At 44.3% G+C, this 21,455-nt stretch overlaps 1 protein-coding gene across 3 annotated transcripts in view; it reads left to right on the top strand.

Annotated features, from left to right (window-relative positions):
- The first annotated feature begins 1 nt into the window (after position 1).
- ZNF423 (zinc finger protein 423) overlaps positions 2 to 21,455 on the top strand; it is a 233,952-nt gene continuing 212,498 nt past the window's right edge. For all 3 annotated transcript variants that reach the window (XM_064160340.1, XM_064160339.1, XM_064160342.1), the window contains exon 1: positions 2 to 536. In XM_064160340.1, the coding sequence (XP_064016410.1) occupies positions 497 to 536 (40 nt within the window). In that variant the 5' untranslated portion in view covers positions 2 to 496. The remainder of the gene's footprint in view (positions 537 to 21,455) is intronic.

The following is a 21,455-nucleotide window of genomic DNA, read 5'->3' as shown; positions in this document are numbered from 1 at the left end:
TTTAAACGCCCCCCCGACCCCCCTTCCCTTTCTTTTTTATTATTATTCCGAAAGTGCGAGGCCGACCGAGAGCCGCAGGGCGCTGCAAACTTTACAGAGAACAAAAAAGCGGGTGGGAGCTCGCCCTGCTCGGTAGTATTTGCACATCTAAGGAAGGGGGGAGGGGGAAAGAAGGAAAAAAAAATCAAGCAAGCAAACAAACAAACAAAAGAAAACAACAAAGAAAAAAAATCCTGCAACTGTTGCGCCTGCGATTTTTTTTTTTTTTTTTTTTAAATTTTCCCTCGGGGGAAGGTGCCAGAGGGGGGGGTAAAGAGGAGTTGAACTTGCCGCATTGCAACAGGCAAAAGAGTGAGAAAATCAAATAATCGATCCCGCTGCTGCTGCTGCCGCTTCGCCTCGCAAAGTTTGGAGGGGGGTGTGGGGGTGCGAGAGAGAAAGGAAGGGAAGGCAGGAACGAGAGGAAGAAGAGGAGGACGAGCCCCAGCGCCCGGACATGTCCAGGAGGAAGCAAGCCAAACCCCGTTCGGTGAAAGGTAAGGCATCCTCCGCCGGCCCACGCCGCCGCCCGGCCCCGGGCAGCCGCCTCCGCCGCCGCGACGCGGCCAATCAGGGCCGGGTCCCGGTTTGGCGGGGATTGCAAATCCCCCCCCCGGTATGGGCCCGTGGTGGTGGTGGTGGCGGCGGCGGCGGCCCCCCGCCCCACCCTGAACGAACGACGAGTTCTCGCGTGGGGAGCTCGTCTGCCGTCCGTTCCGGGGGGAGGGTGCGTGCGTGGGTACTGCGGTGCCGGTCGAGACTCTCTGGCGACACGTGTCGCGATAATTGATGAAAGGAGCCGATAGCATCGTTGAAGCGGGGAGGGAGGAAACTTTGGCGGTGATGCTCGGGTGCGGTGGCGCATCAGCGGGCTGGGGAAGGGAGGAACGGAGCACACCCAAGCTTTGGCCGCTTAGTTTCAAATTAACGTTCCTTTATGATTGGGAATAGGAGCGGCGGCTGCTGCCTCCCGCTGTCCAATGCGCGCCAGGACGGTGAAAGAAGGGCAGAATTAAACCAAATTTGATAGACAGGGCTTGAAACTTGCTTGGGCTTGAAGAAACAATGACCAAATCTAGTAAGAGCTGCTTTAATAAAGGTTAAGTATTGCACTTCATGTATTCTTCACCATCCACAGCAAAGGGGTGTTTGATACCTCCTGTTTGTCTCCCTAAGGAAACAGCTACTGGGGAAACGTAAAGGGAGGGCCGGGGCTAGTCCCGCGCTGTACTGTACGCCCTGCCAGCTTTTTGACTTTTAAGTGAATGGGTGAGAGAGAGGAAGGCGTGATTTCCCAAGCCTTTCGCTCCCAACCACGAGGAGGTTAGTTGCTGCTGGGTAAGGTTTTATTGTCCTCTGAACAAAGCAGAAGTCACAAACTCAGTGGTCCGGGGGCTTTGTTGTAGGAGCACAAAAGGATCATAACTTAGGATGCCCAAAAGATGAAGCAAAGTCTAAAGTGTAAATAACTTGTATGTAGACAAAATTAGGATGCAGTTAATAGTCCAGCTAAAGAACGAATCCAAACCTCATCCAGGGACGTTTTATATTATTTGTGAAATATCCACTGTTTAACGTGTGGTTCCTACGTGCTTCAAATGTTTATGAAGTTTTTGTAAAGTCAGCCCTTCAGCTTTATACAAAATCCTTAATCATTTCCCACCCCTCCACCCCCAGACTAATGGTACTTTTTAGCATTGTGCTGTGGGGCAGGTTCTGTAGCATGGTAGTGTGACCCTCCACAATCCCGGACCATCTCTGCTGAAGGAGCTACTTAGTAATCGGTAGATGAACGTTGTAGTCCACGGGCAGAAGGGCAGAGCTAGAGCTATTTCTGGGGGATGCTCTGAAATACGTTGTCTGAAACTAAAAGAATCACCGTTTGAGAACCGTGGTGCAGGCCTCGGGTCATAACTTCCTTAACTTCCTTTGGATGAGGGGATCACATTTAGTGGTCAGGCCACTGGAGTTTTAAAATATTTTCTATGCTTAAGTGTCACATTTAACATTCAGAAAGTAGTGCTAAGCCCTTGAAAAAATGTGTTTGCTCTAGAAGCTGTTAGTAAACATTGGCATCTTGTGCCATAATAATGTTAGTTACCATTTATTGGTCATTTGTTCTCTACCTCATTACTTCTTAGGCTCACAAGGGATTGATACTTTATAATGAATTTTTGACCGAATTCTAATACAGAATTGATCAGTATTTACCACAACATTTTTACAAATTGAAGCAGGTAACTTACTGGCAAGAAGGTAAGAACCATTATCCCTGCAATGTAGAAATATCTAGAAGGTCTTTGCTACAGTGACCTGGGTGAAGCCCAGTTTTTAAAGATTCCAAATATTTCTATAGCCTCTAGGCACAAACCCATGTGTTTTCTGCTTCAGTATAAACTGGCTGTAAATTACAGGTCTTAGCATGAGCTGATTAACAGGGAGTCCAAGGAGTGAGCTGAATCTGGGTGAAATTTTGGATAATAGGAGGCAACTCATAGGTGTATGCAGGATAAAGAATTTCTTCCTTTCTTTATATTCATCCATACTGTCTGCTTTTAAAAAGTCCATCATACACATTTTGTGGTCTAGGGAGCTGGCAACCCAGTAGATTGCCACAGTACACGTTTCCATGGAAATAATTGAGATGTAATAAATAAAGGCACTCTGAGGTCACAGGTTTCCCAATTCAACTGAGGAGAAAACAAGCATAAATTATGTGGACAAATATGTAACGTTTAGGACTTAAAATATTTTACCATTTTTTTATTTTCTGTATATTTATTTCACTTTATATAGCAGTTTTGCTGTTTATTAACCACTGCTGAGATTTGTGCATCCTTTTTCATTCAGAAAGATTACGTACTAAGATAGAGATGGTGTGTGCCTGGATGCAAAAGGCAAGTTGCCTGCACATATAACTGGGAGCAGTTCTGACTCTAAAGAAGTGACTGACTTTGACAGAAGTATAAAATGTTGACAACTCCTAAGTGCACGGTATTTAAAATCAAATGATTCAAACCAAAATTGAATGCCAGCAGAGCTGTAGGTTGTGTGGTCCCTGTGCTGTGTTACAAGGTCTCAGGTTCAGCTTGGCAAAATCTTGCAGTAGTTCCTGCAGCTGTAACTCTAGCAGTAGCCATGGACTTTCTCCTGACATGGGATTTATGATTTGCCAAACAATATGCTGATTCGTTTTGACCATTAGTTTGTGCAAACTTGTAGATATTAACCTCATAGCTGGAGGTTTAGGACAAAGTTCTACTTGGCTTAAAGAAGGCTTGTTCCATACCAATGAGGATGGAGTAAAAGTAGAAGTTGAGTCTTTGTTGGGTTATAGAATAGATGCTTTGGTGATGCTGTGGTGGTAGCAGTGATGGAGTAAAACACTGGTCTGTTCTGAAGCATTACTTCACATCACAGATGAAGCCCATAGAAGTAATTTTCCTCGGCACTGATCTTTCTTTTGCCCTGCAGCCAGTAACCTCATCTGCCAAAGGTTTTTTCAGCTGTGTGTAAGGAAGTGTTGTGTCTTCCTCAGGGTCATTAAAACCGCGTGGTCCTGAGTCCCAGAACCATAATACAGTTGGTAACATCAAAATGCTTTGTCTGTTCTTTGTTAAAAGTGATGGGGAGTGATGTCAATGCCAGTGTCCTTAAAAGTTTATTCTGTGCTGCCAGCTCTGGGGAGTGGCTGGCACCCAGTGAGCTGTGTGGGCTGAGGAAGGCATGCATTCATCATTCCTGTTGATTAAACTGGAGCTTCTCATTCTGCAACTTGGGGCCTGTGGAAATATTGCAGTGTTGAGATGCTGGTAACAGTAACTTATAGGTTTCCAGTTCCGTGTAATTGCAATTGAGGAATTACTCGAGTGCAGTTTGTGAGGACTAGGCTGGCGCTGGCACAAGGTTTTAAGCATCAAATGCACTTTGGTTGCTGAATTTGACAGTGCTGCAAATTGCTGTCAGCTTGCAAGGATATTTTGTGCACAGATGTGCTAGTCAGTAATCAAACTATTTTGCAAAAGAACGCACTAATTAAGTCTAGATTTGTTATCCTACTTGAAGTTGCAGAATTGCTGTCATATTTGTTTGCATTCAGATGGCAAAAAAATGCTGATAGAAACTTTTGATTCACACCCTACCTGCCTCATTTGTGTCAGTCAAGAAGAGAAAAGGGAGGATGCTCACTACTTCCTTATCTGCAAAGTAAATAAAAATACTTCAACCATTTGCTGAGTTCCAATTAGTTGATTGCTATGAATGATCTTCTTTAAAGGAATGCTGTTTTACCTATCTGCTCATACAAAGGTTTGATTTTGAATATCTTGTGAAAAGGATTCTCTTTGTCTTGATTGATGTCAAGAATAAAAGCGTGATGGTAATATCCCTTTGAAAGCTATTGTATTGTCAGCTCTGGCTGACAGCAGGAGGCCCTCCTAGTGCTATAGATTAGCGCTGTGAAAACACTGACATTTTCTTTGTTATATTGCTGTTGTTCTGCTTGCAAAGTCAATTATACAATGTCGGAGCTCAGTTACAGAGTTGACTGTGGAAGTAACAACGTCTTTCATACTTGTCTTAAAGATATAATTTTCCTTTTTTTCCCAGTTGATAGAGAAGAACCTGAAGGTGCTGGAACAGTACATTCTACAAATTAAATTTTGACAAGTATAATCATAATTGCCAAATACAAGAGACTTGTGCGATTATCCTTTAATTTTACAGTTCATTCAAGTTTCGGTGGAATTTTATTGATACAGTGAAAGCAGCAGCTAAAATTGATAAAACTCATATCAAATAAGATTACACTCTTGATTGTTCTTTATCAAGTGTAGCTTTTGGGGGATTAGGAATAATTGGAGATGTTGGTGTTTCATTGTTGGGCTGGTGCCCTGAGAGCATTTGAATCCATGCAGTATACCGAGCACTGCCTTCAGGGATTAGCCTGCAGTTTTTAATTTTTGCCTGTGTATTTTGCTCCAAGCCTAGCAGCGTTCTCCCCTGAACTCCACAAGTCCCATTTTCCTGCCTTTCTCTCCCTCCGGTATGCTCTCCTGGACGGGATCTGGGTGGTATTTAACTGGTTTTACTGATTGAAACTCCTGCCTGTGTGCAAACACCTTTTAATTGTGGCCTGTTCCCATTGGTCTCAGTGAATATAATGAATAAACGTGGTCAAAATCAAAAAGAGTGGGAAAGGTAATGCCAAAGGTTTAAATACAAACGGGAAGAGAATGGAAATCTCATCTTCTGGTGACGCTATGTGTAAAGCCATTGATGAAAATCAGCTACCATGCAATGGCAGAAGCTCTCAGAGAATGCTTCCTATTTTTTCTTCTTCAAAAATACTGGTGTACAATCAGTGCAAGTTAAAGAACATCATTCACTGCTGAATTGCTTCAGATGACACATGCAAAAAAATAATCAGAGAGCTCTTGTTAGGATGTTAATTGTAGGATTTCTAAATTACTATTATAAACTAACAGAGTAACAAAAGATTCCACAGTTACCAGTAATTTGTCAGGATTTATTTTGTTTTCCTTCAATAATTGAAAATTAATGTCTTGAAGTGAAAGCAGATGTTCATGCCATCCTCTGAATTGGATATAAAAATGATGTTTTGTAGATGCGTTAAGCTTGTGTAAATACAAATTGTCTTATAGATGGGGCTTTGGCTTGGTTTTATCTGTTGTTTGGTGCAAAATTAACTTTAGGGTTAAACCTGGGTAAGTGGTTTCAGCCTGGCTAAATTAGCTAAGCCAAGTGCTTGGGGTGGCACCCAGAGATCAGGTTTTATACTACCTAGAGATGAGGTTTCACACTAAATGTTTTCAGAAGTCTGCTTTACCTGGTGGCTCTGTGGGTGATGATACTTCTCATACTGTGGAATTAATATTTACTTCTGTTTTGACAAATGCCCTCGTAATTGTTTAATGGGTTATTGTTGATAAACTAGTTAATTTATATCTTTCCTCCCAGTTTCTATTTGTGAAGTCAATTTTAGTTGACTACAACATTTGAGAAATGCAAACCATATTTTTATTTAAAAAAAAGAAATCTCTTGGTCTCATGTGTTAGCCTGCAATCTCTACATTTCTTCGTGTATTACAGTATTCTCTTAAACAAAAGATTATTAATTACCCACAATAATTGAACTGCCTTATAAAAAATCAACCCCTCATCGTTCCATCAGTATTCTCCTTAAATGCTTCTGAAAAAGGATGGCTATTATGTTCCCTTGTATCCTAGCAAATGTGTTGGAGTAATGAAATACTAATAATATAAAACCTATTATGGACTCCTGCTAAATCCTGACTGACAAATGATGGTGGAGGGGAGGGCCTGGTTCTGGTGTGCGCGTTGGTGGATGTGGACTCAGAGGGTGCAGATGGGATCTGGAGCCAAGTGAGGACCAGCTCCCAGCTCTCTGTAGCACATGCATTTATTCAGCATACTTTTAGAACCCAGAAGTAAATCCTTGTGCATTTTCTTTCCTGATGCCCATTAATAAAAGCAGAGAAGCTGGTTCCTTGTTCTCGTAGACAGATAAGGTGATATGAATTTTATGTACTACATCTTCTTGACAACACCTATATATATGTGTGTGCAGCAACGAATTATGGTGGCTTATCAGAGTCACTTTATTCTAGGGAGTAGAAGGATGTGCAGAGACTAAATGGTCTCTTGTGACACTTCCAGCTGCAGAAGACTCGAGCTTTGACCTCTTGCAATGGTTTGTTTTCTAAAATGCAAACAAAGGGACCCGATGGGGTTGGAAATTGGGTGATGCTGCTTGGAACGGGCTCACAAATCTCGTTGCGGTACAGTGAATTGGTGTATGGCATTAGCTTTCCACTCTATGACTTACTTTGGATAGCACTGCAGTACCCATCTGAATCTAGTGATAAGTAGCTTCATGATATTGTTTGCATTTGCTTCAAAAAGAAAACCATTTCCTTTCTGGCCACAGATTAGGCAACGGAAAGACCAATTTGCAGAGCTTGTAAATGCCACTTGTTAATCATATGCAGTACAATTATTATTTTTTCCCCCCTTTTCCCCCTTGGATATATTAAGTCAACTTTTTAGCTTTTTATGTAATTGAAATTTGCCCTTTTGTTACCTGGGCATGAATTATTTTTGAAATGTTGTCATTACCTGCCCTGCTGTGAGGTTTATCTCTTCTGTTCATCCTAATTAAATAAAACATACTGTTGTTTGCCAGTCTCGTGTTGAAGTGAATTACCTGCCTGAAGGCTCAGGCTGGTGTCAGGCAGGCTTGTTGCAGCAGCAGCCATTGACTAACACGTTTACTTTCAGATTTTCATTTCAAAGGGCTCAGTTTGTGCAGTGTGACAGGTGAACGCTTTACAGGACTTTCAAGACTGAACAAACAGTAAAGGACTTATTGCTACCACAGCGGAGTGGCAAGCACAAATGTAAGTCAGCCTTTGTGGCAGAGGAGTGTTTCCTTTGCTGGATAAAGGCCACTCAGGAGACCTGAAGGGCTCACTTGGGTTTGCTGGGTGTGAAATAATCTCAGTCATGGTCTCATTTAAACCCACCCTACCTGCGTGTTCTCCTGGGCGATTTCTAGCGGGGTTGATCTTGGTTCTCTTTGTAGCATCACTTGCAGTCATGTTCTCCTTGACTCTGGTACTGATAATGAAGGCTGCTTCAGATGTGTAACAGTTGGAGTTTCTTTACGCAGAAGTTATTTCCAGCTCATATTAGAGAAAGTAAACAATGTGCTTGGGTTTTAAAGTGAAGTGGAGGGAAAGGTCCCTGCTTGTGGAGAAATGGTTTGTTAAAGCCTCTGACAGAGCTACAGAAAACGCGTTGCTCGCTAGTGAAATCCCGTTATGACTAAAAGTACAAGAGTTAACAAGTCGCTGTGCTGCTCCAGTCTCTGTTGGCTCCTGCTAGGCTCAGGAGGTTTGGTCAAATGTGGCCTAATTCTGCTTTCCAAATATTAAAAAAAATTACACAGAGGGCAAAAAGACAAGTTCTTAATATGCATATCCTGGGAAAATTCTAAACCAGTATTTTTACCCCCTCCAATCCCAAGGCTAATAAAAATTCCTTTGTTTCCACATCTACCATTAAAATATATGCCTCCCTTGGTTGTCTGCTGACTGTACAAGTTTAACCGCTCAATCGATTGGACTCACAAAAGCTGTTACTCGGTTTACCTAGCATTTGCCTACAGGTAATTTAGGGATGGGGGTGAGGCTCCAGGCAACCTCCAGCAGCACTGGTACTTAAATTAGCAGCTCTGCTCATTTCCTTCTGACCCTCCCCTGGCTGAGATGAGGTTTTTCTAGGTCACCATTGAGGCAGGTTAGCCAAGCCTCTGCCTGGTGATTGCCAGGACTTGCTTTATATTGTGGTGTATTCAGAAGTAATGGAGATTAGTGTTATAAAGACAGACTTGCCATGTCATTTGAAAAGAGGATGCTTGGTGCAATGCAGAGATAAGTCCTTCACTGGGTGAGCATCTAGGACTCACTTCTGCAGTTTGGAGAGTGAGTGCAGTTTTTCTCTCTTGACACTAATTGGAGCTGAGTTGGGTGTTTAAATAGTGTTAATCAAGATTCCTGGTGATGATGAAGGACTGTGAGTAGCCCTAGGCTTGTATCAGCCATGGGGTAAAACCCCTGTCTTGTTTTGTTGGTACTGTTTCTTACTGACCTGTTGGGATTGGGATTTTACTCTCATTTCTTACATTGCAATTGAACGAGCAAGAGAAACAAAGAGATTTGATGGGAATAGCCACTTGGCATCCAGCGCTGCACAGACATCTGCTTCTTGTGCTGACTATGAGATCACTGCTGAGGGGATTTCTAGGAGAGCACTGGGAAGGTTCAAGGTGCAGAGGATGCAGCAGTGCTGTGGGAGATCCCCGATGGCACTGCAGGAAACCCATGAGATCTGGGTTGTGTTTAACATCTGTTAGCATAAGCAGGTACAGATTTACATGAGCAAAACTGACAGCCTTTCAGTTGCCTGTCCCCAAAATTGGAAAACTAAAAGGAGGTAGAAAAAACACATGCTAGAAGGATGAACTTAGTATTTGGAGAAGAAAAAATGCTAAACAGAGAAAGATAGGAATATAATAGGCAAAGGAGGAAATCTGTTGCTGGCAATTGAGTAATGGAGGGTGCCTGACTATTAGTTGCAGAGTGTTGGCACAAAAGTTTACTTACCTGGAACTGCATCTATTTTTAAATTTTAGTTTAAGGACTGAAAGTGTAGGTCTGAAAAGTGGCTCTAGCTCTATGGAAAGGGGTATGATTAAACCTAAGCAGAAAAGAAAGCACTAGAAATGTAAAAGACCTAAAGAAAGCAGCTTTTCTGCTCTTAATAGACAATGACAGTGCTTCCTTGTCTGGAGTAGGTATTTGTTGTGGTTTATAGTTGTTTCTGTTTAATTCAGAGAAATTTGAGAACAACCATGATAGCAGTCATTCATTCTGAAAGTTTCAAGTACTTCATGACCATGCCAGTATCAGAACTTGACCTTTGAGGCCTCCTAATTGTTGAGGGTTTTGGAGGGAAGAGCATGTCGGGGGTGTAACTGGGAAAAGTAGGCTTTCAACACCTCTTACATGACTGCATGCACATACATATAATAGGTGATGCATGTTTACTTGTACACAAAAGGTCTAGAGGAGTAGGTAGTGTCTTTTCCCAGACTAAACACATGGTTGCAAAACGCAAGGAAGTTTTTCTAATGCAGAAGCCGGTCTTTTGCTCCAAAAAGAAAAGCAGCAGCCTTCTGGCTGTTTAGCTTGATAGGGAAATGTAGCTTTGCTTTCTTATCCAAGCTCTTACCTAAATTTCTCTTGCTTCATTAGATTACCCACATGAGTAAAGATACATTGGATTACATAGCAATGCCAAGTCTGTGTATTATTCTATTGCTGAATTCTGTGGATACATTTCAGTTGGGTGATTTGCTCGTGGCCTCCTTTATTTCTAGGAAAATGTCATGCCTTGCCCTTCATCATTTCTTTGCTTTTACTGACCAGACTGTTCCCCCAGAGGGCATGTGGGATGTGGCAGAGTATTGAACATACCAGGATGGAGTATAGAAGGAGGGCTGTTGGTGCATCGCACCTTATTTATGTTTATGCTAGATTTCTATGGCAAAAATGGTGTGCTTGTCAGTGATACTTTGTGGGGAATGTAGTAGGCAGCTGCGGATGAGAAAGTTGTTACCCTGTGAGATGATTCTTTTTAAAGATGAAGGAGGACTTTCAGCCTAATCCTGAGCATCCTTTAGGAGTATGGTGCAATATATTATCAGCCATTTAAAAACGAAACTGTGAGTGCTTGTCTTTGGGTCTTGTACTGAGTCTCGTCGGTGTATGAGTCCACTGATTTGATTCCCTTCATTTCAAGGGTGTTTTCTTTCCTAATTTATTTCCCACTCGATAACAGATAAGTGAGATTTGTTTTAAAGCTCCAATCTGGTTTGTTTTGGTTGCTATTTTTGGTCTTAAATAAACAGTAGCAGAAGAGTTTCTGATTTTATTCCTCTCCATATCAGTAAATTCAGTAATAAACCCGAAATTAATGGTGAGGGTCTGAAAAAAAAAACAACCACTCCAGAGAGACGGTTGGCAGAGCCGTGGTGTGAGTGGTTTCCAGCACACAGGGGTGCTGCGGAGCAGGGAGCTGCAGAGCCCTGCCCACGGAGGTCTGCCTGCGGAGCTGCCAGGCAGCACAGCCGGCCACCCCCTCCGCAGTGGGAGCTGCTGCTCCAGAGACCTAGGGACAAACTCCCTGCGACTGGCTGGCTGCTGCTGCTGCAGTGGTGGCACTGTTAGCAGCGCGCAGGCGGATCTCCTGCTGGTAGGGCCCTCTGGCATGCACCAGGAATTCACCCAAAGACCAAGCATGTATTTTCACAAAGAGGTATCTTGCCAATGATTTTATCTCCTTGCTAGTGGGTCTGTATTCAAAATGTGGCTCCAAAGAAAATGCACAGAAAAAGAAGCTTTTAATTTGTCACCTGCTGCTGAACCACCCTGTCTTCCTTGAGATGCCAAGTTGTAAATGAGGTTTTTGTATCCCTACACATGGCCATCCAAGAAATGTTTTGTGTGTCGTAGCTGTCAGTGGCACAGCTGAAGACATCAGACCAGTGGCTTAAAACCAGCTGCTGTCTGATTGGCATGAGCAAGGCTAATGCAGTGCAAAACCTGAGCAAACAAAAAAAGGCAGGTAGAGAAACTGTTGTCACCAGTGGCTTGGCAGATCCTGTCTGCTTCCAGAGCAGGGGATACTCAAAGCTTTCTGTCCAGTGATGTCGAGGAAAAGGAAGAAAAATTGTTTCTATGTGCTATTATTCAGAGTCCTGCTGGAAAACTCTTTCAGATTTAGTCTTTTAAAAGTCTAATACTGGTTCTACAGATTTTATTTTGGAGAATAGTGCTTTATCTGACTGCTCAACCTACTGTCTCTACCGTGCATGTTTGTCTGAGAACCGGGGGTGGCAGGTATTCCAGCTTACAAGTGTAGCTTGTCTCCTAGCAAACCTCAAACCACCTAATGAAAGTTTACGTTGAAGTGGACATCATGAACTTTTATTTTTTTAATCTATGGACATCATGATGAGTGGAAGGAAAACCAGTCCAGCTGTGGGATTGTCAGGGAAGTGAGCTGTTCCCAGTGCCCCTGCACTCAGGAGAGCAGCTGCTGCTGCTATAGCTGCCATGGCCAGGTAGATGCACCTGCCCATCACCATGGTATTTGAGTGTTAGTATTGATTATGGAGATGAAAATTAGTAATAGTAAGAAATAATCCTGTCTTACATGAAGGTTTTATTGTGCATAACTAACCTTGTGACATTGTTCTTTACCTTCCTTCTCTCCTGTTTTTTTCCTGAATGGCTTGCAAAAATACTTGTTGAATCCCTTTGGCAGCTTTGCTTCCCTTCCTACAGCATCTCTTCTGCCTTGTAGCTTGGGAATCTTCAGAGTGTTTTGCTTTAAGGGAACATCTATGAGTGAGTTTGCCTTGCCAGATGGACATGTCCATATTAGTTTTTCCTCCTTTGCATCCTGGATGGTTTTGCTCCTTGCAGTGATGGAGATCATAACCACAATCCTGGAATGTGTTAGCAGAGCTGCCTGGGTCAGTGATGCCTTTGGGGAGGGTCTTAAGCAAAGGAGGAAAGGGCAACACATGGCCTGCCTATGGTGTGCCCATAGTCCAGCCTTGACCACTATTTAGGTCATGGTGCGACCCGCAGAGGTGCTGGCAAGGAGGAGACACAGTGGAACCATCCTACTGCTTTAGGAAGCTGAAGGCTGTTGCTTCTCTTATTAGAGGGAATTTATCTGCTCTTCTGTCTTTCTTACTGTCTGCTGCTGGCTTCAATCAATTTTCTTTTATTGGCAAATCTTGACAGGTTGGTTTCCTTCTGAAAATGTCTTTAATTCTATGTTAGCGCCTTGGAAAAGCACGAGCTGCCCCACCAGCTTAAATGCAGCCTGCAAACCAGCGTGTGTTAAACCCCATTGCTCTGGAAGGGAGTTTGGAGATGAATCCTGCTTGGTTTGGGGCTGCCATTACTTTGCACTGGGCCTGCAAAACTATTTTTTTTGTCTCCTGACTATGTGGCACCATTCCGTGGCTGATGAGGTGAGAGCGATCTGATGGGATTCTGGCTCCCTGTCCCACTGCTTACCTAGCAAAGTACTCTCAACAGCTTGGTTTCCACCTATTTAGGCCACCAGAAGAGTAACACTGTCACTCACTGCTGGCTGTGGGGAGGTCTGGTGCGTCTTGGGGCAGGGCAGGGCAGGGCAGGGCAGGGCAGACCTCCTCGGCACTGTTTGAGTGTCGTCAGTTTGAGTCAAACCTTTCTGAAAAGAGTCTCTGGGGGAGGCTGTGCTGTGGCCGCACAAGTGGGATGTTGGGTGTGCCACTGGGCAGGTCACAAAATCCCTGTGAACTGCTGTTGAACCAAATGTTCAGATCTGTAGTGAAGCAAAGGATATAGAATCACGTGAGCCCAACCTGAAGAAGTTAACTGAAAGTGATAAAGAACAGACACGGGTAGAACAACTGATTGCAGCTCACTGCTTTCTGCCATTCCCGAGAGAACAGTGTGTCCCAGCAGAGGTGTGAGCTGTGCAGTGCTCTCTGGTGATCTGCTGCAGCAGCTGGGTGCTGCTCCTCATCCCTCTCAGGGTGGGAACCCTAGATGAGTGGGCAGCCATGCTTTGAAAGTAATACAGCATAGAAAGAAAAGGAGAGAGAGCTTGTGTTTTCCTTTTCAGGGAAGAGGGAAGGCACCCAGAGATCATTGGCTGATGTCTTTACTGCTTCTGGGATGGTGGAAGTTTCTGGCAGCAACCTTGATGAGGCAGCATTGCTAGAGAACAACTTTCTTCTGTGTTCTAACTCAGTGAATATAATTCCACCAAGAAATCAGGGTACATATGTCAAGGAAAAGAGAGGTTTGTTATTCTGCTTTTAGCTTGTGCCATAGCCTGTGTCACTGTGGGGCACATGTCACCGAGTGGGTGCTCCTGCTAATCCTGGCACTTAAACATCAGCCAGTCATTTGACAGATGCTGGTCTGCCTTCCACACTTGAATGACAGAGGTTGCAATGGTAAATCCAAGAACCTTTTGATGCTTTATACAGACTTTTTTTTTCTTATGGGCGCATTCTGACTGTGATTGACTCCCAAAGTGCTGTGTCCCATAAGCTCAGGTAGCTCATGTTTCTGGAGTTGTAACACTGACTCTGTGAAGCACAAAACCTCTGTTGCCCAAAATGCTCAGTGTCCCTGGGCCCAGCTGGTGGCTAGTCTGGCCTGTACTGTGGCACTGGCTTGTGCTCAACCACATTCTTATTTAGATTATTTCTCATGTGGCAGATGTTGATGACTTTCCATAGTGGGAAGGGGTACCTTCTCCCCACCATGCCCCTGTCTCCTCTTCTCCTGTTGTTTGCTTATTTTTAGTCCTAAGAAGTAAAAGAATTGGCTGTTTGCCAAGAAGAAAATAAAAACAAACAAAACCCCTGAAGCAACCACAACACTGTACGTTCCTCTGCTTAAAAACAAAATTCTCCTTGCAAGTGTAACTACTGATGTGAGTTTTTTAGTAGAAGCTTGTGATGCAATGTTAAACCAATAGCACATCAAAGAATAAACCAGGGTGGTTTCTTGTGTGTTTTCCTATTTATTATTAATCTTGTTCAGAGTTGGGGAAACAGTAGTGTGAAAATACAACAAAATGTCTTGTGTAAAGGAATAAGAGAGTAATGTCTTTAAATAACACAGCACGCTTGTGCAGTAGCATTGGTTGTGCTGAAGCCTGGGCTCTCCAACAACTTTGCTAAAAAAAATCGTTAAAAAAGGTTTAAATTTTATAAATTTCTGTCTCTCTTTCTCTCTTTTGCAGTACCTAGCATACGTTGTCTGTTCTGCTGTTAACTCCCTGATGCAGAATTCCTAAGTTTGGGCTAATAGAAAATTTGGAGGATTCTTCATTATCTGAACCTCTTGAGAAATACCAAATATGTTCCAGTAATTGTGGTGTAGTACAACAGGGAGTCGCACTGGCAGTTTGTTGGAAAGGGCTTTTCCTGTAGTTATGAAAACCATACAACTATTAAAATCCCCAAAACTGAAACCATTGGGATTACTCATATACTTACAGTTAAGCGCATGCCTAAAGGTAGATATATTCAGCATGCCATTTTTGACTTGCATTTGATTCCTAGCTTTAGAATATCAGGGGAAAAAAAATCCTTCCATCACTTCAGTCTTGCACAGCCTTTTTATTCTGTGCTTATGTGGCTGTAGCCACTGGGCAGTGGCTCAGGACAGAAGCACCTGGGTTTGCTAAAAAGCAAGTTACTGACAATAAAAAATGAAAAGCTTGCAAACTAGTAAGATGCTCCAGGCTGTTAGAAGAGACTTGGAGTCAGATTTCTGCCCTCCTATCTTCTCTTCTGCCTCTGCTACAGCTCCTTGATGAATGTGCATGTGCCACTTCATTTTGTCCCCCTCTCTTCAGTATTTTCCACCTTCGTTGTGTGCAGAGAGGGTATAAAGTTTGTTCCTTAGAGAGCAGAGTGAATTTATTAAATGCTGTGAGATGCTGGATAGGTAAAAGTGAAGTGGAACACCAATATTATAGTTCAGGTCATAATATTTTGGTTTTCTTTGTGTTATTTTAATCTTCCTTATTCTGGATGTTTTTTAGAATAGAATTAACAGGAAAAACTAGGAAGTGATACTTGCTTTATAGGTATCGTACAGGGACTTTTGTCTGTGCCAGGCAATCTCTTACAGAGAAGGTGCTGGTTGCTTTGCTCTCTGACTGCAAGGCAGCACTAGTCATGGCTCTCTGTATTTCTTAATTTTGCTCTTTAAAATTTTCTTTTGATGAAATGTTTCTAATTGTGCATGTAACTTCCTCTTGGAAAACACTGGCTTGTGCCTATAAAGATCTGCTATCTTAAGGAGTTCATTAGTGTAGCTGTTCTTATGAGACAAGATGTGTTTTGTGTCTATAAAACAGTACGCACAATTTGCTTTGGTCCAGAATTTGGAAATGCACAGGCTGTGGAGTATAAGTAATAGAGAAATGTTTTTGTTGCCCTTCTTTAAAGAAAATCCATTTGCACAGTGGGGGCATTTAGTTTTAAAAACAGTCCCAGCCACTTTGTCTAAAAATAAAAAGCAGTACATAAACTCATTTTAGACACTTCTTATTCTGCTGCGTCCCATTAGTTGATGTTTACATAGCGCCTTGAAAATGTAAAGCACTATATAAGTGCTTATTATTACTACATTATTATTATTCTCCCTCCTGAAAAAAAACCTCTAGGGAGAGGGAGACTCGCTTTGCATTTCATCTGTAGTGCAGATCCCACAAGAAATATACCTGTTTGTTTTGGTTTTTACATTCTCCCCTCCCCACTTCCACCCTTTTGCAAAAAAAAAAAAAAAGTATTGTTTTGCAGAGATTACAGAGCTCTTATTTAGTTTATGGTTGATAACTACACCAGTGAGAGCACTATTTGAATGCATATAAAAATATTAAAATGGCTTTTTATTCCAATCTGTGCAATAAAATGAATTGCTGCCCTGGTCGGAGCCCCAGTGGTCTGTGGGTGCTGCGAAGACACCTTGCCCAGCCTAGGCACTGAGGAATATGCAGCAGCTGGTGATGATGCCCTTTACTGGGGTCTCCCAGCTTGGCCTATCTGCCAGTGTGGGCCCAACCACAAAACCCACTGAGAGAAGGGAGTATACAGATAGCTGTAATAAATATTGAGAATAATTTCCTTCCTATAGAGAGGAGGCACTGCAAGTTGTTATTTCTGCAGCATCATAACTATTTGTTTCCTTTGTAAAGAAAAAAATGTTAATCCCAGGTCTCCTTTACATTCTTTTAACAGCAACTCGTAACACTGCAGGAGAACAAGATTTCAGTTTAACCCCCTTTACAACTCGATTCCTTATCATGAGAAAAACTTTTAGTGGGCAATATTAACTACCTTCGCCCTGAAATTTGAAAGCAGTTCCCTGTGCCTCTGCATTACATGCTGTGCTGTACCATGGTTGAGGCTATAATCATAGCTGGTGAAATTTGGAGTTATTTTTGCCCAGGTACTCCTAGACTTGCATTGTTGTGAGCTAGGGAAGCAGTAACCATAAGCCTCCTTTGAGTCGGGTGAGGAACGTTTCACTCCTCTCCCAGTTTCATCATTTGTTACGCTGCTCTCTGGTGCTCTGGTCTCTGCCTGCCCCCATACTGGGCTCCCTACGATGCAGCATCTCTGGTTCCAGCATTTCCTGCTTATTGCTGCTGTCAGATGGATTTTGGGCGGAGGTACGAAGGAAAGGAAAAGACGCCTCAAAAAATGTGCAGGATGGGAGAGCCTGGAGATTGTTTATTACAGAGCATAACCTCCCTTACATTTGTTTGTTACTAGGTTTGACCCTCAGTTATGCCACTGCACAGTGCCACTAATAATGAGGTCGCATGCAGCACTTGAGGCCGGGTGCCAGCAGAAATAGGCTTTTATGCAGCTATCCTTACCTCTGTGTGCCTGGCAGTTAGTGGTGGTTCAGCCTGAGCTGGAATCCCTCAGCCATAGCAGGGAGTGGTGGTCCCTGGTAGCTGTGGTCCCAAGCCACTACAAACAACGGCAGGGTGAAAGAAAGGGAAAACGTCTGAGAGAGCAGGCTGCAAAGGCTTCAGCAAATGCTGAACAGCCTGTGCCGGCAAGTGCCCACAGTACTGGTGCTACTGTGGGAGAGGCTGCAGCACATGGCAGTGGGGACACGGTGACAGGTTGAGCCAGTCCCAGTCCACAGCTCCCTTTATTTAAATGGTTAATACCTTGGCTGTGGTAGTGACCACATTTCTAAATCAAAACTGAAATGTAAATGTGAACTGAAACATACATGGGTTGAGCTCAAGTATTAGGTTGCTATTTTAGAAAGGGTTCATCAGCTTTGTCAGGGCAGGCTGGATGCTTGAGTTCCAGAGGGGAAAGTGCCAGGCTGCTGGGAGGGGCAGGGCAGGGCTGGGGCTGGCAGTGGCTTTGGGGAGCAAGGGCTGGAAGCACTTTACCCTTTAGGCTGAATGCTATCAGCCCTGAAATTACTGCCCAGGAAATTTGCCTCAGGCAAGTTTTGCTGTGCTCAGTGCCTGAGGATTTGTTGGTGTTGGAAAGGTAGTGGGATGAGTTGGCACAGCCTCATATCACTCCCTTCTTCACTCCTTTCTAAACAACAATTAATTTGGGGGTGAGAAAGTGTAGATTTTATAGACTAGAAGCTTAAATTCAGAATTAAAACAAATTCACTTGAGCACCCTGGACTGACTGCCTGATTGCAGATAAATGCAGAGACTGATCCTGGGGCAGCAGTAGGTGTTATGTACTTGAATACAGTTAAAAAGGGAAAAACAAACTTTTTCCTCCTTGAGTTCAAACTTGTCAAGCTTGTAGGAATCTTGTCAGTGAGGGCAGATCTTTTTACTTAAACCTGGCTCCAGGCGATGCCCAGCACAGCCCCATGGTGATGGGAGGGCACTTCCTATACCCTGCAGAAGAGAACTGGTACAACTCAGAAAGACCGAGTTTGCCTGTTGTGGCTGACCTGTAGTAGGAGTGAAAGTCATCAGCCCTGCATGCTAGCCAGGTTTCATTTCCGTGCTTGTCTTTTCCCCTTTTCTACTTGTGTTTTAATGACAAACACATTGCAATGGAATTGAAGGTGGCAGTCATTGCCCCCAGTGTGGTGTCACTCATGGGGTACTGAAGTGGGGTTCAGCACTGAGGTAGCTCTGTGGGATGGGGTGGATGTCACCAGTTCCTCAGCATTCCCACACCTCCCTGGAGGACAGGGGATGCACACCAAATAAATCCTGAACTCATGCAGGCAAAGCGATGCTCCAAAAACCCAAGCCACTTGTGCGGAGGCCAAGGAGAGCGAGCAGTAGGCTGTAGAAAAGAAAGCACCGCTGCCCATTTCGGCCATCCAGTCCTGGCCGTAATCGGCCACACGTGGCTGTGCCCCGGCGGCTGCTGGGCAGTGGGCAGGCTCCCCGGCAGGCTCCCAGGCTGGCCCCCGCGGCGAGCCGCCCACCAGCCCGCGGCTGGGCAGATGGCTCCCTCCCGGCCGCGGGGCCCCGCTCTTCTGGGAGCGAGCCCCGCTGAGACTGCAACAACAGCAACCCGGGAGCCGGGCAGATGGTCTACTGGCGGCGGCCAGCATAATTGCATCAGCTGGTTACTTCTGGAGCCAGCGCAGCCTCCGATTTGTACCACTCTGAAATGATCTTGATTCCCCTCCCCCTGCTCCTTCACTCCCGCCTTTCTTTTTTACCTCCTCTGCCTTGTTTAAACTTACGTATTTTTGGTGAGGAGTGGGGTGAGGATGGGGGAGCACCATCTGCCAGAGGGGGCTGATGGCAGGTTTGCAGGAGCCTCCAGCAGCTGGGCACAGACGGACACCTGAATGAGTGAGGGGACTCAGTGGCCTCCTGCTCCACGTGTTGCCTGGGGCTCGAATGGTGTTGCAAAGAGAAGACTGGACAAGTATGACCCTTTCCAGCCTTGGTGATGCACTGCAGTTTCGGTCCATGTGCAATATGCCTGCCAGCCCCCACGTCATTTGCTCCACATACCCACACTGCTGCTCTCTCCAGCATGCCATCTGAGATCTGAATAATACAACAGCCCCCCCCGGGTCCTGTCTCTCTGCTTCCCCCTCCCTGGGTCAGCATCTCAGTGCTGCTGCTGCTGCAGGAGGGCTGCTGAGATGTCCGCTGGCAGCTGCTGTGGCTGCTGTGCAGCCCTGGCTCTCCTGCCACCTTTGCTCCTCCTTTTGGATTCTTGTTACAGAGACAAAAGATCTGCCTGTTTCTATTGAGGTATTTTCTATTTATGCGGAGAACTGATGAGCGTGGACTCCACTGATTTTCTAAGCTGCAAAATATTTATGGAGAGTAGGCAAAGGTCCCCTGGAGATGTCTAGTGTCCCCCCCATTGCTTCCCAAGTGCCTTAGTGCTCTTGTGCATCTTGCTCTAGGCTCAGCGGGGAAGGGGCCAGGAGCAGTGAAGTGGCACCTGCTGTTTGCTTGGGTTTATTCGCTTTGGTTTTATCTCTCAGCACGGTACAGGTAGTTGCAGTAGAGTTGATCTCAACTTGCTGCTGACCTAGAGGTCCCATAATCCCTAATAGTAGGATTAGATTTTGTCCAGCCAAGTCGTCCTTTCCTTTTCCATTTTTACTTTTTTCCTTTTGCAATAATTTACACCACAGCTGAGATTGTCTGCCCCCCGCCTCCACCCTTGCCTGATTACTCTAGCTCCCAAGGAAGACTTGTCCTGCTTTTGGGAGAAGCTTGTGAACTTGGCTTTCCTCTCTGTGCCATTCTCCCTGTCCCTGCACCCCTCTCTGCACAAGATGGATTTTGCTGCTGGGAGCCTGTGTGCAGCTCCCCACCCTCTCATTAGGCAGACAAGATTTTGCACCTCATCTTCTGAGTGCATAACCAATTTCTGTGATAGTAGTTTTAGGACCTTGGCTTGTACCCACCTCCCAGACTTTTCCACTGGCACGAGTTCTGCAAAACGTCCCAAGTTCAGCTGTCTGTGTTGTGACACTGCTAGTACTGAGCTTCCTGTTAGAGATGGCGAGAGGGATGGACTGTAGAGATGCACTAAGGATTTTTAAAGCATTGGATAAAATCCAGCTTTCTAATTGGAGAGGCACTGCCCAGACTCTGCGCAGCTTCAGTCACTAGAGCACTGAGGTGGATTCGGTCAGTGATGTGATACCAGTATGAAACTCTTACATTGCCCAGTTCTGTGAAAGTCTCTTTGTCATACGCTCCAAATATGAAGCTGCTGGTGTTTAACCAAAACTTTACAGATCTCCTGCTGAGCTCTTCAGGATCACTCCTTGTGCAGCCTTATTTTTTCTTAAGAAATTGTAGGTGTGTGTAATTATATGTATTTTTGAAAGCTCTAACTATGCCTTATTTAAACTTCTGCAAACATCTTTGTAAGGCAAATTAAATGCCTGCGGAAGAAAATGATCGAAAAATGAGATGGAGAAATGTGCATTTACCCAGATAGAGCTTGCAAGCCAAGCAAAACGTTATGTTAGCCCAACAAATGGGTTATTCAAGCAAAGTTCTACCAAGACAAACATAGGAGAGTCAAGGGTAAGTGAGTTTGGAAGCAATATGGGATGTGACCCTCTCAAGTTAAGTTATCATGATTGCACAGGTTGAGAAGATACGGTTGATTTAAGGTCCACTTGAAGATATCACTGGAAAGCCTCTGGAAAAAAGCAGTCTGGTCTAGATTTTTCACCTACTCTCCCCACAGTTCAGTTTGAGGTTTCTACCTCTGCACCACTGGATTCCATTATTTGGATGTGTTGACTTGAGCATTCCAAAGGAAGTCAGTAACAATTAAGTCAGTGCAATTCAGCAGGGAGGAAGATGCACTGAGCAGGGTGTTTTCTTCTTTGTTCACACCTGTTCAGCTCTGGGAAGAAGAGTGTGCAAGTGCTTCTGCCCACTGCTGCTAATGTAGTGCTAGCACTCTTGTGTTAGTGTGGGCATGGGCTGGGGCATGGCACAGTGCAGCCTCTGGCCCTGGGCTGCCCCTAGGACAGATGGCAGCACTGAGTGGGACATGCAGCTGGGCAACAGGGCATTGTGGCAACACGGAGGGGCTTGGAGTGGGGCAGCAGAAATGCAGCTTCAGGCTTAATACCTTAACTGTGGTTCAAGGAACTGATTCTGCTGCACTAAATTAAATTAATTTGATTTCCATCGAAGTTAAAATCAAAACTCTAAGTAACTGGATCTGACCCAGTGTGCTCAATCTCTGCTGCTGCTCAGAAGCAATA

Source organism: Pogoniulus pusillus, chromosome 20, assembly GCF_015220805.1.
Source record: "Pogoniulus pusillus isolate bPogPus1 chromosome 20, bPogPus1.pri, whole genome shotgun sequence".
NCBI lineage: Eukaryota > Metazoa > Chordata > Aves > Piciformes > Lybiidae > Pogoniulus > Pogoniulus pusillus.
Note: the sequence above shows the minus strand (reverse complement) of the source record. Positions and strands in the feature narration are given on the sequence as shown.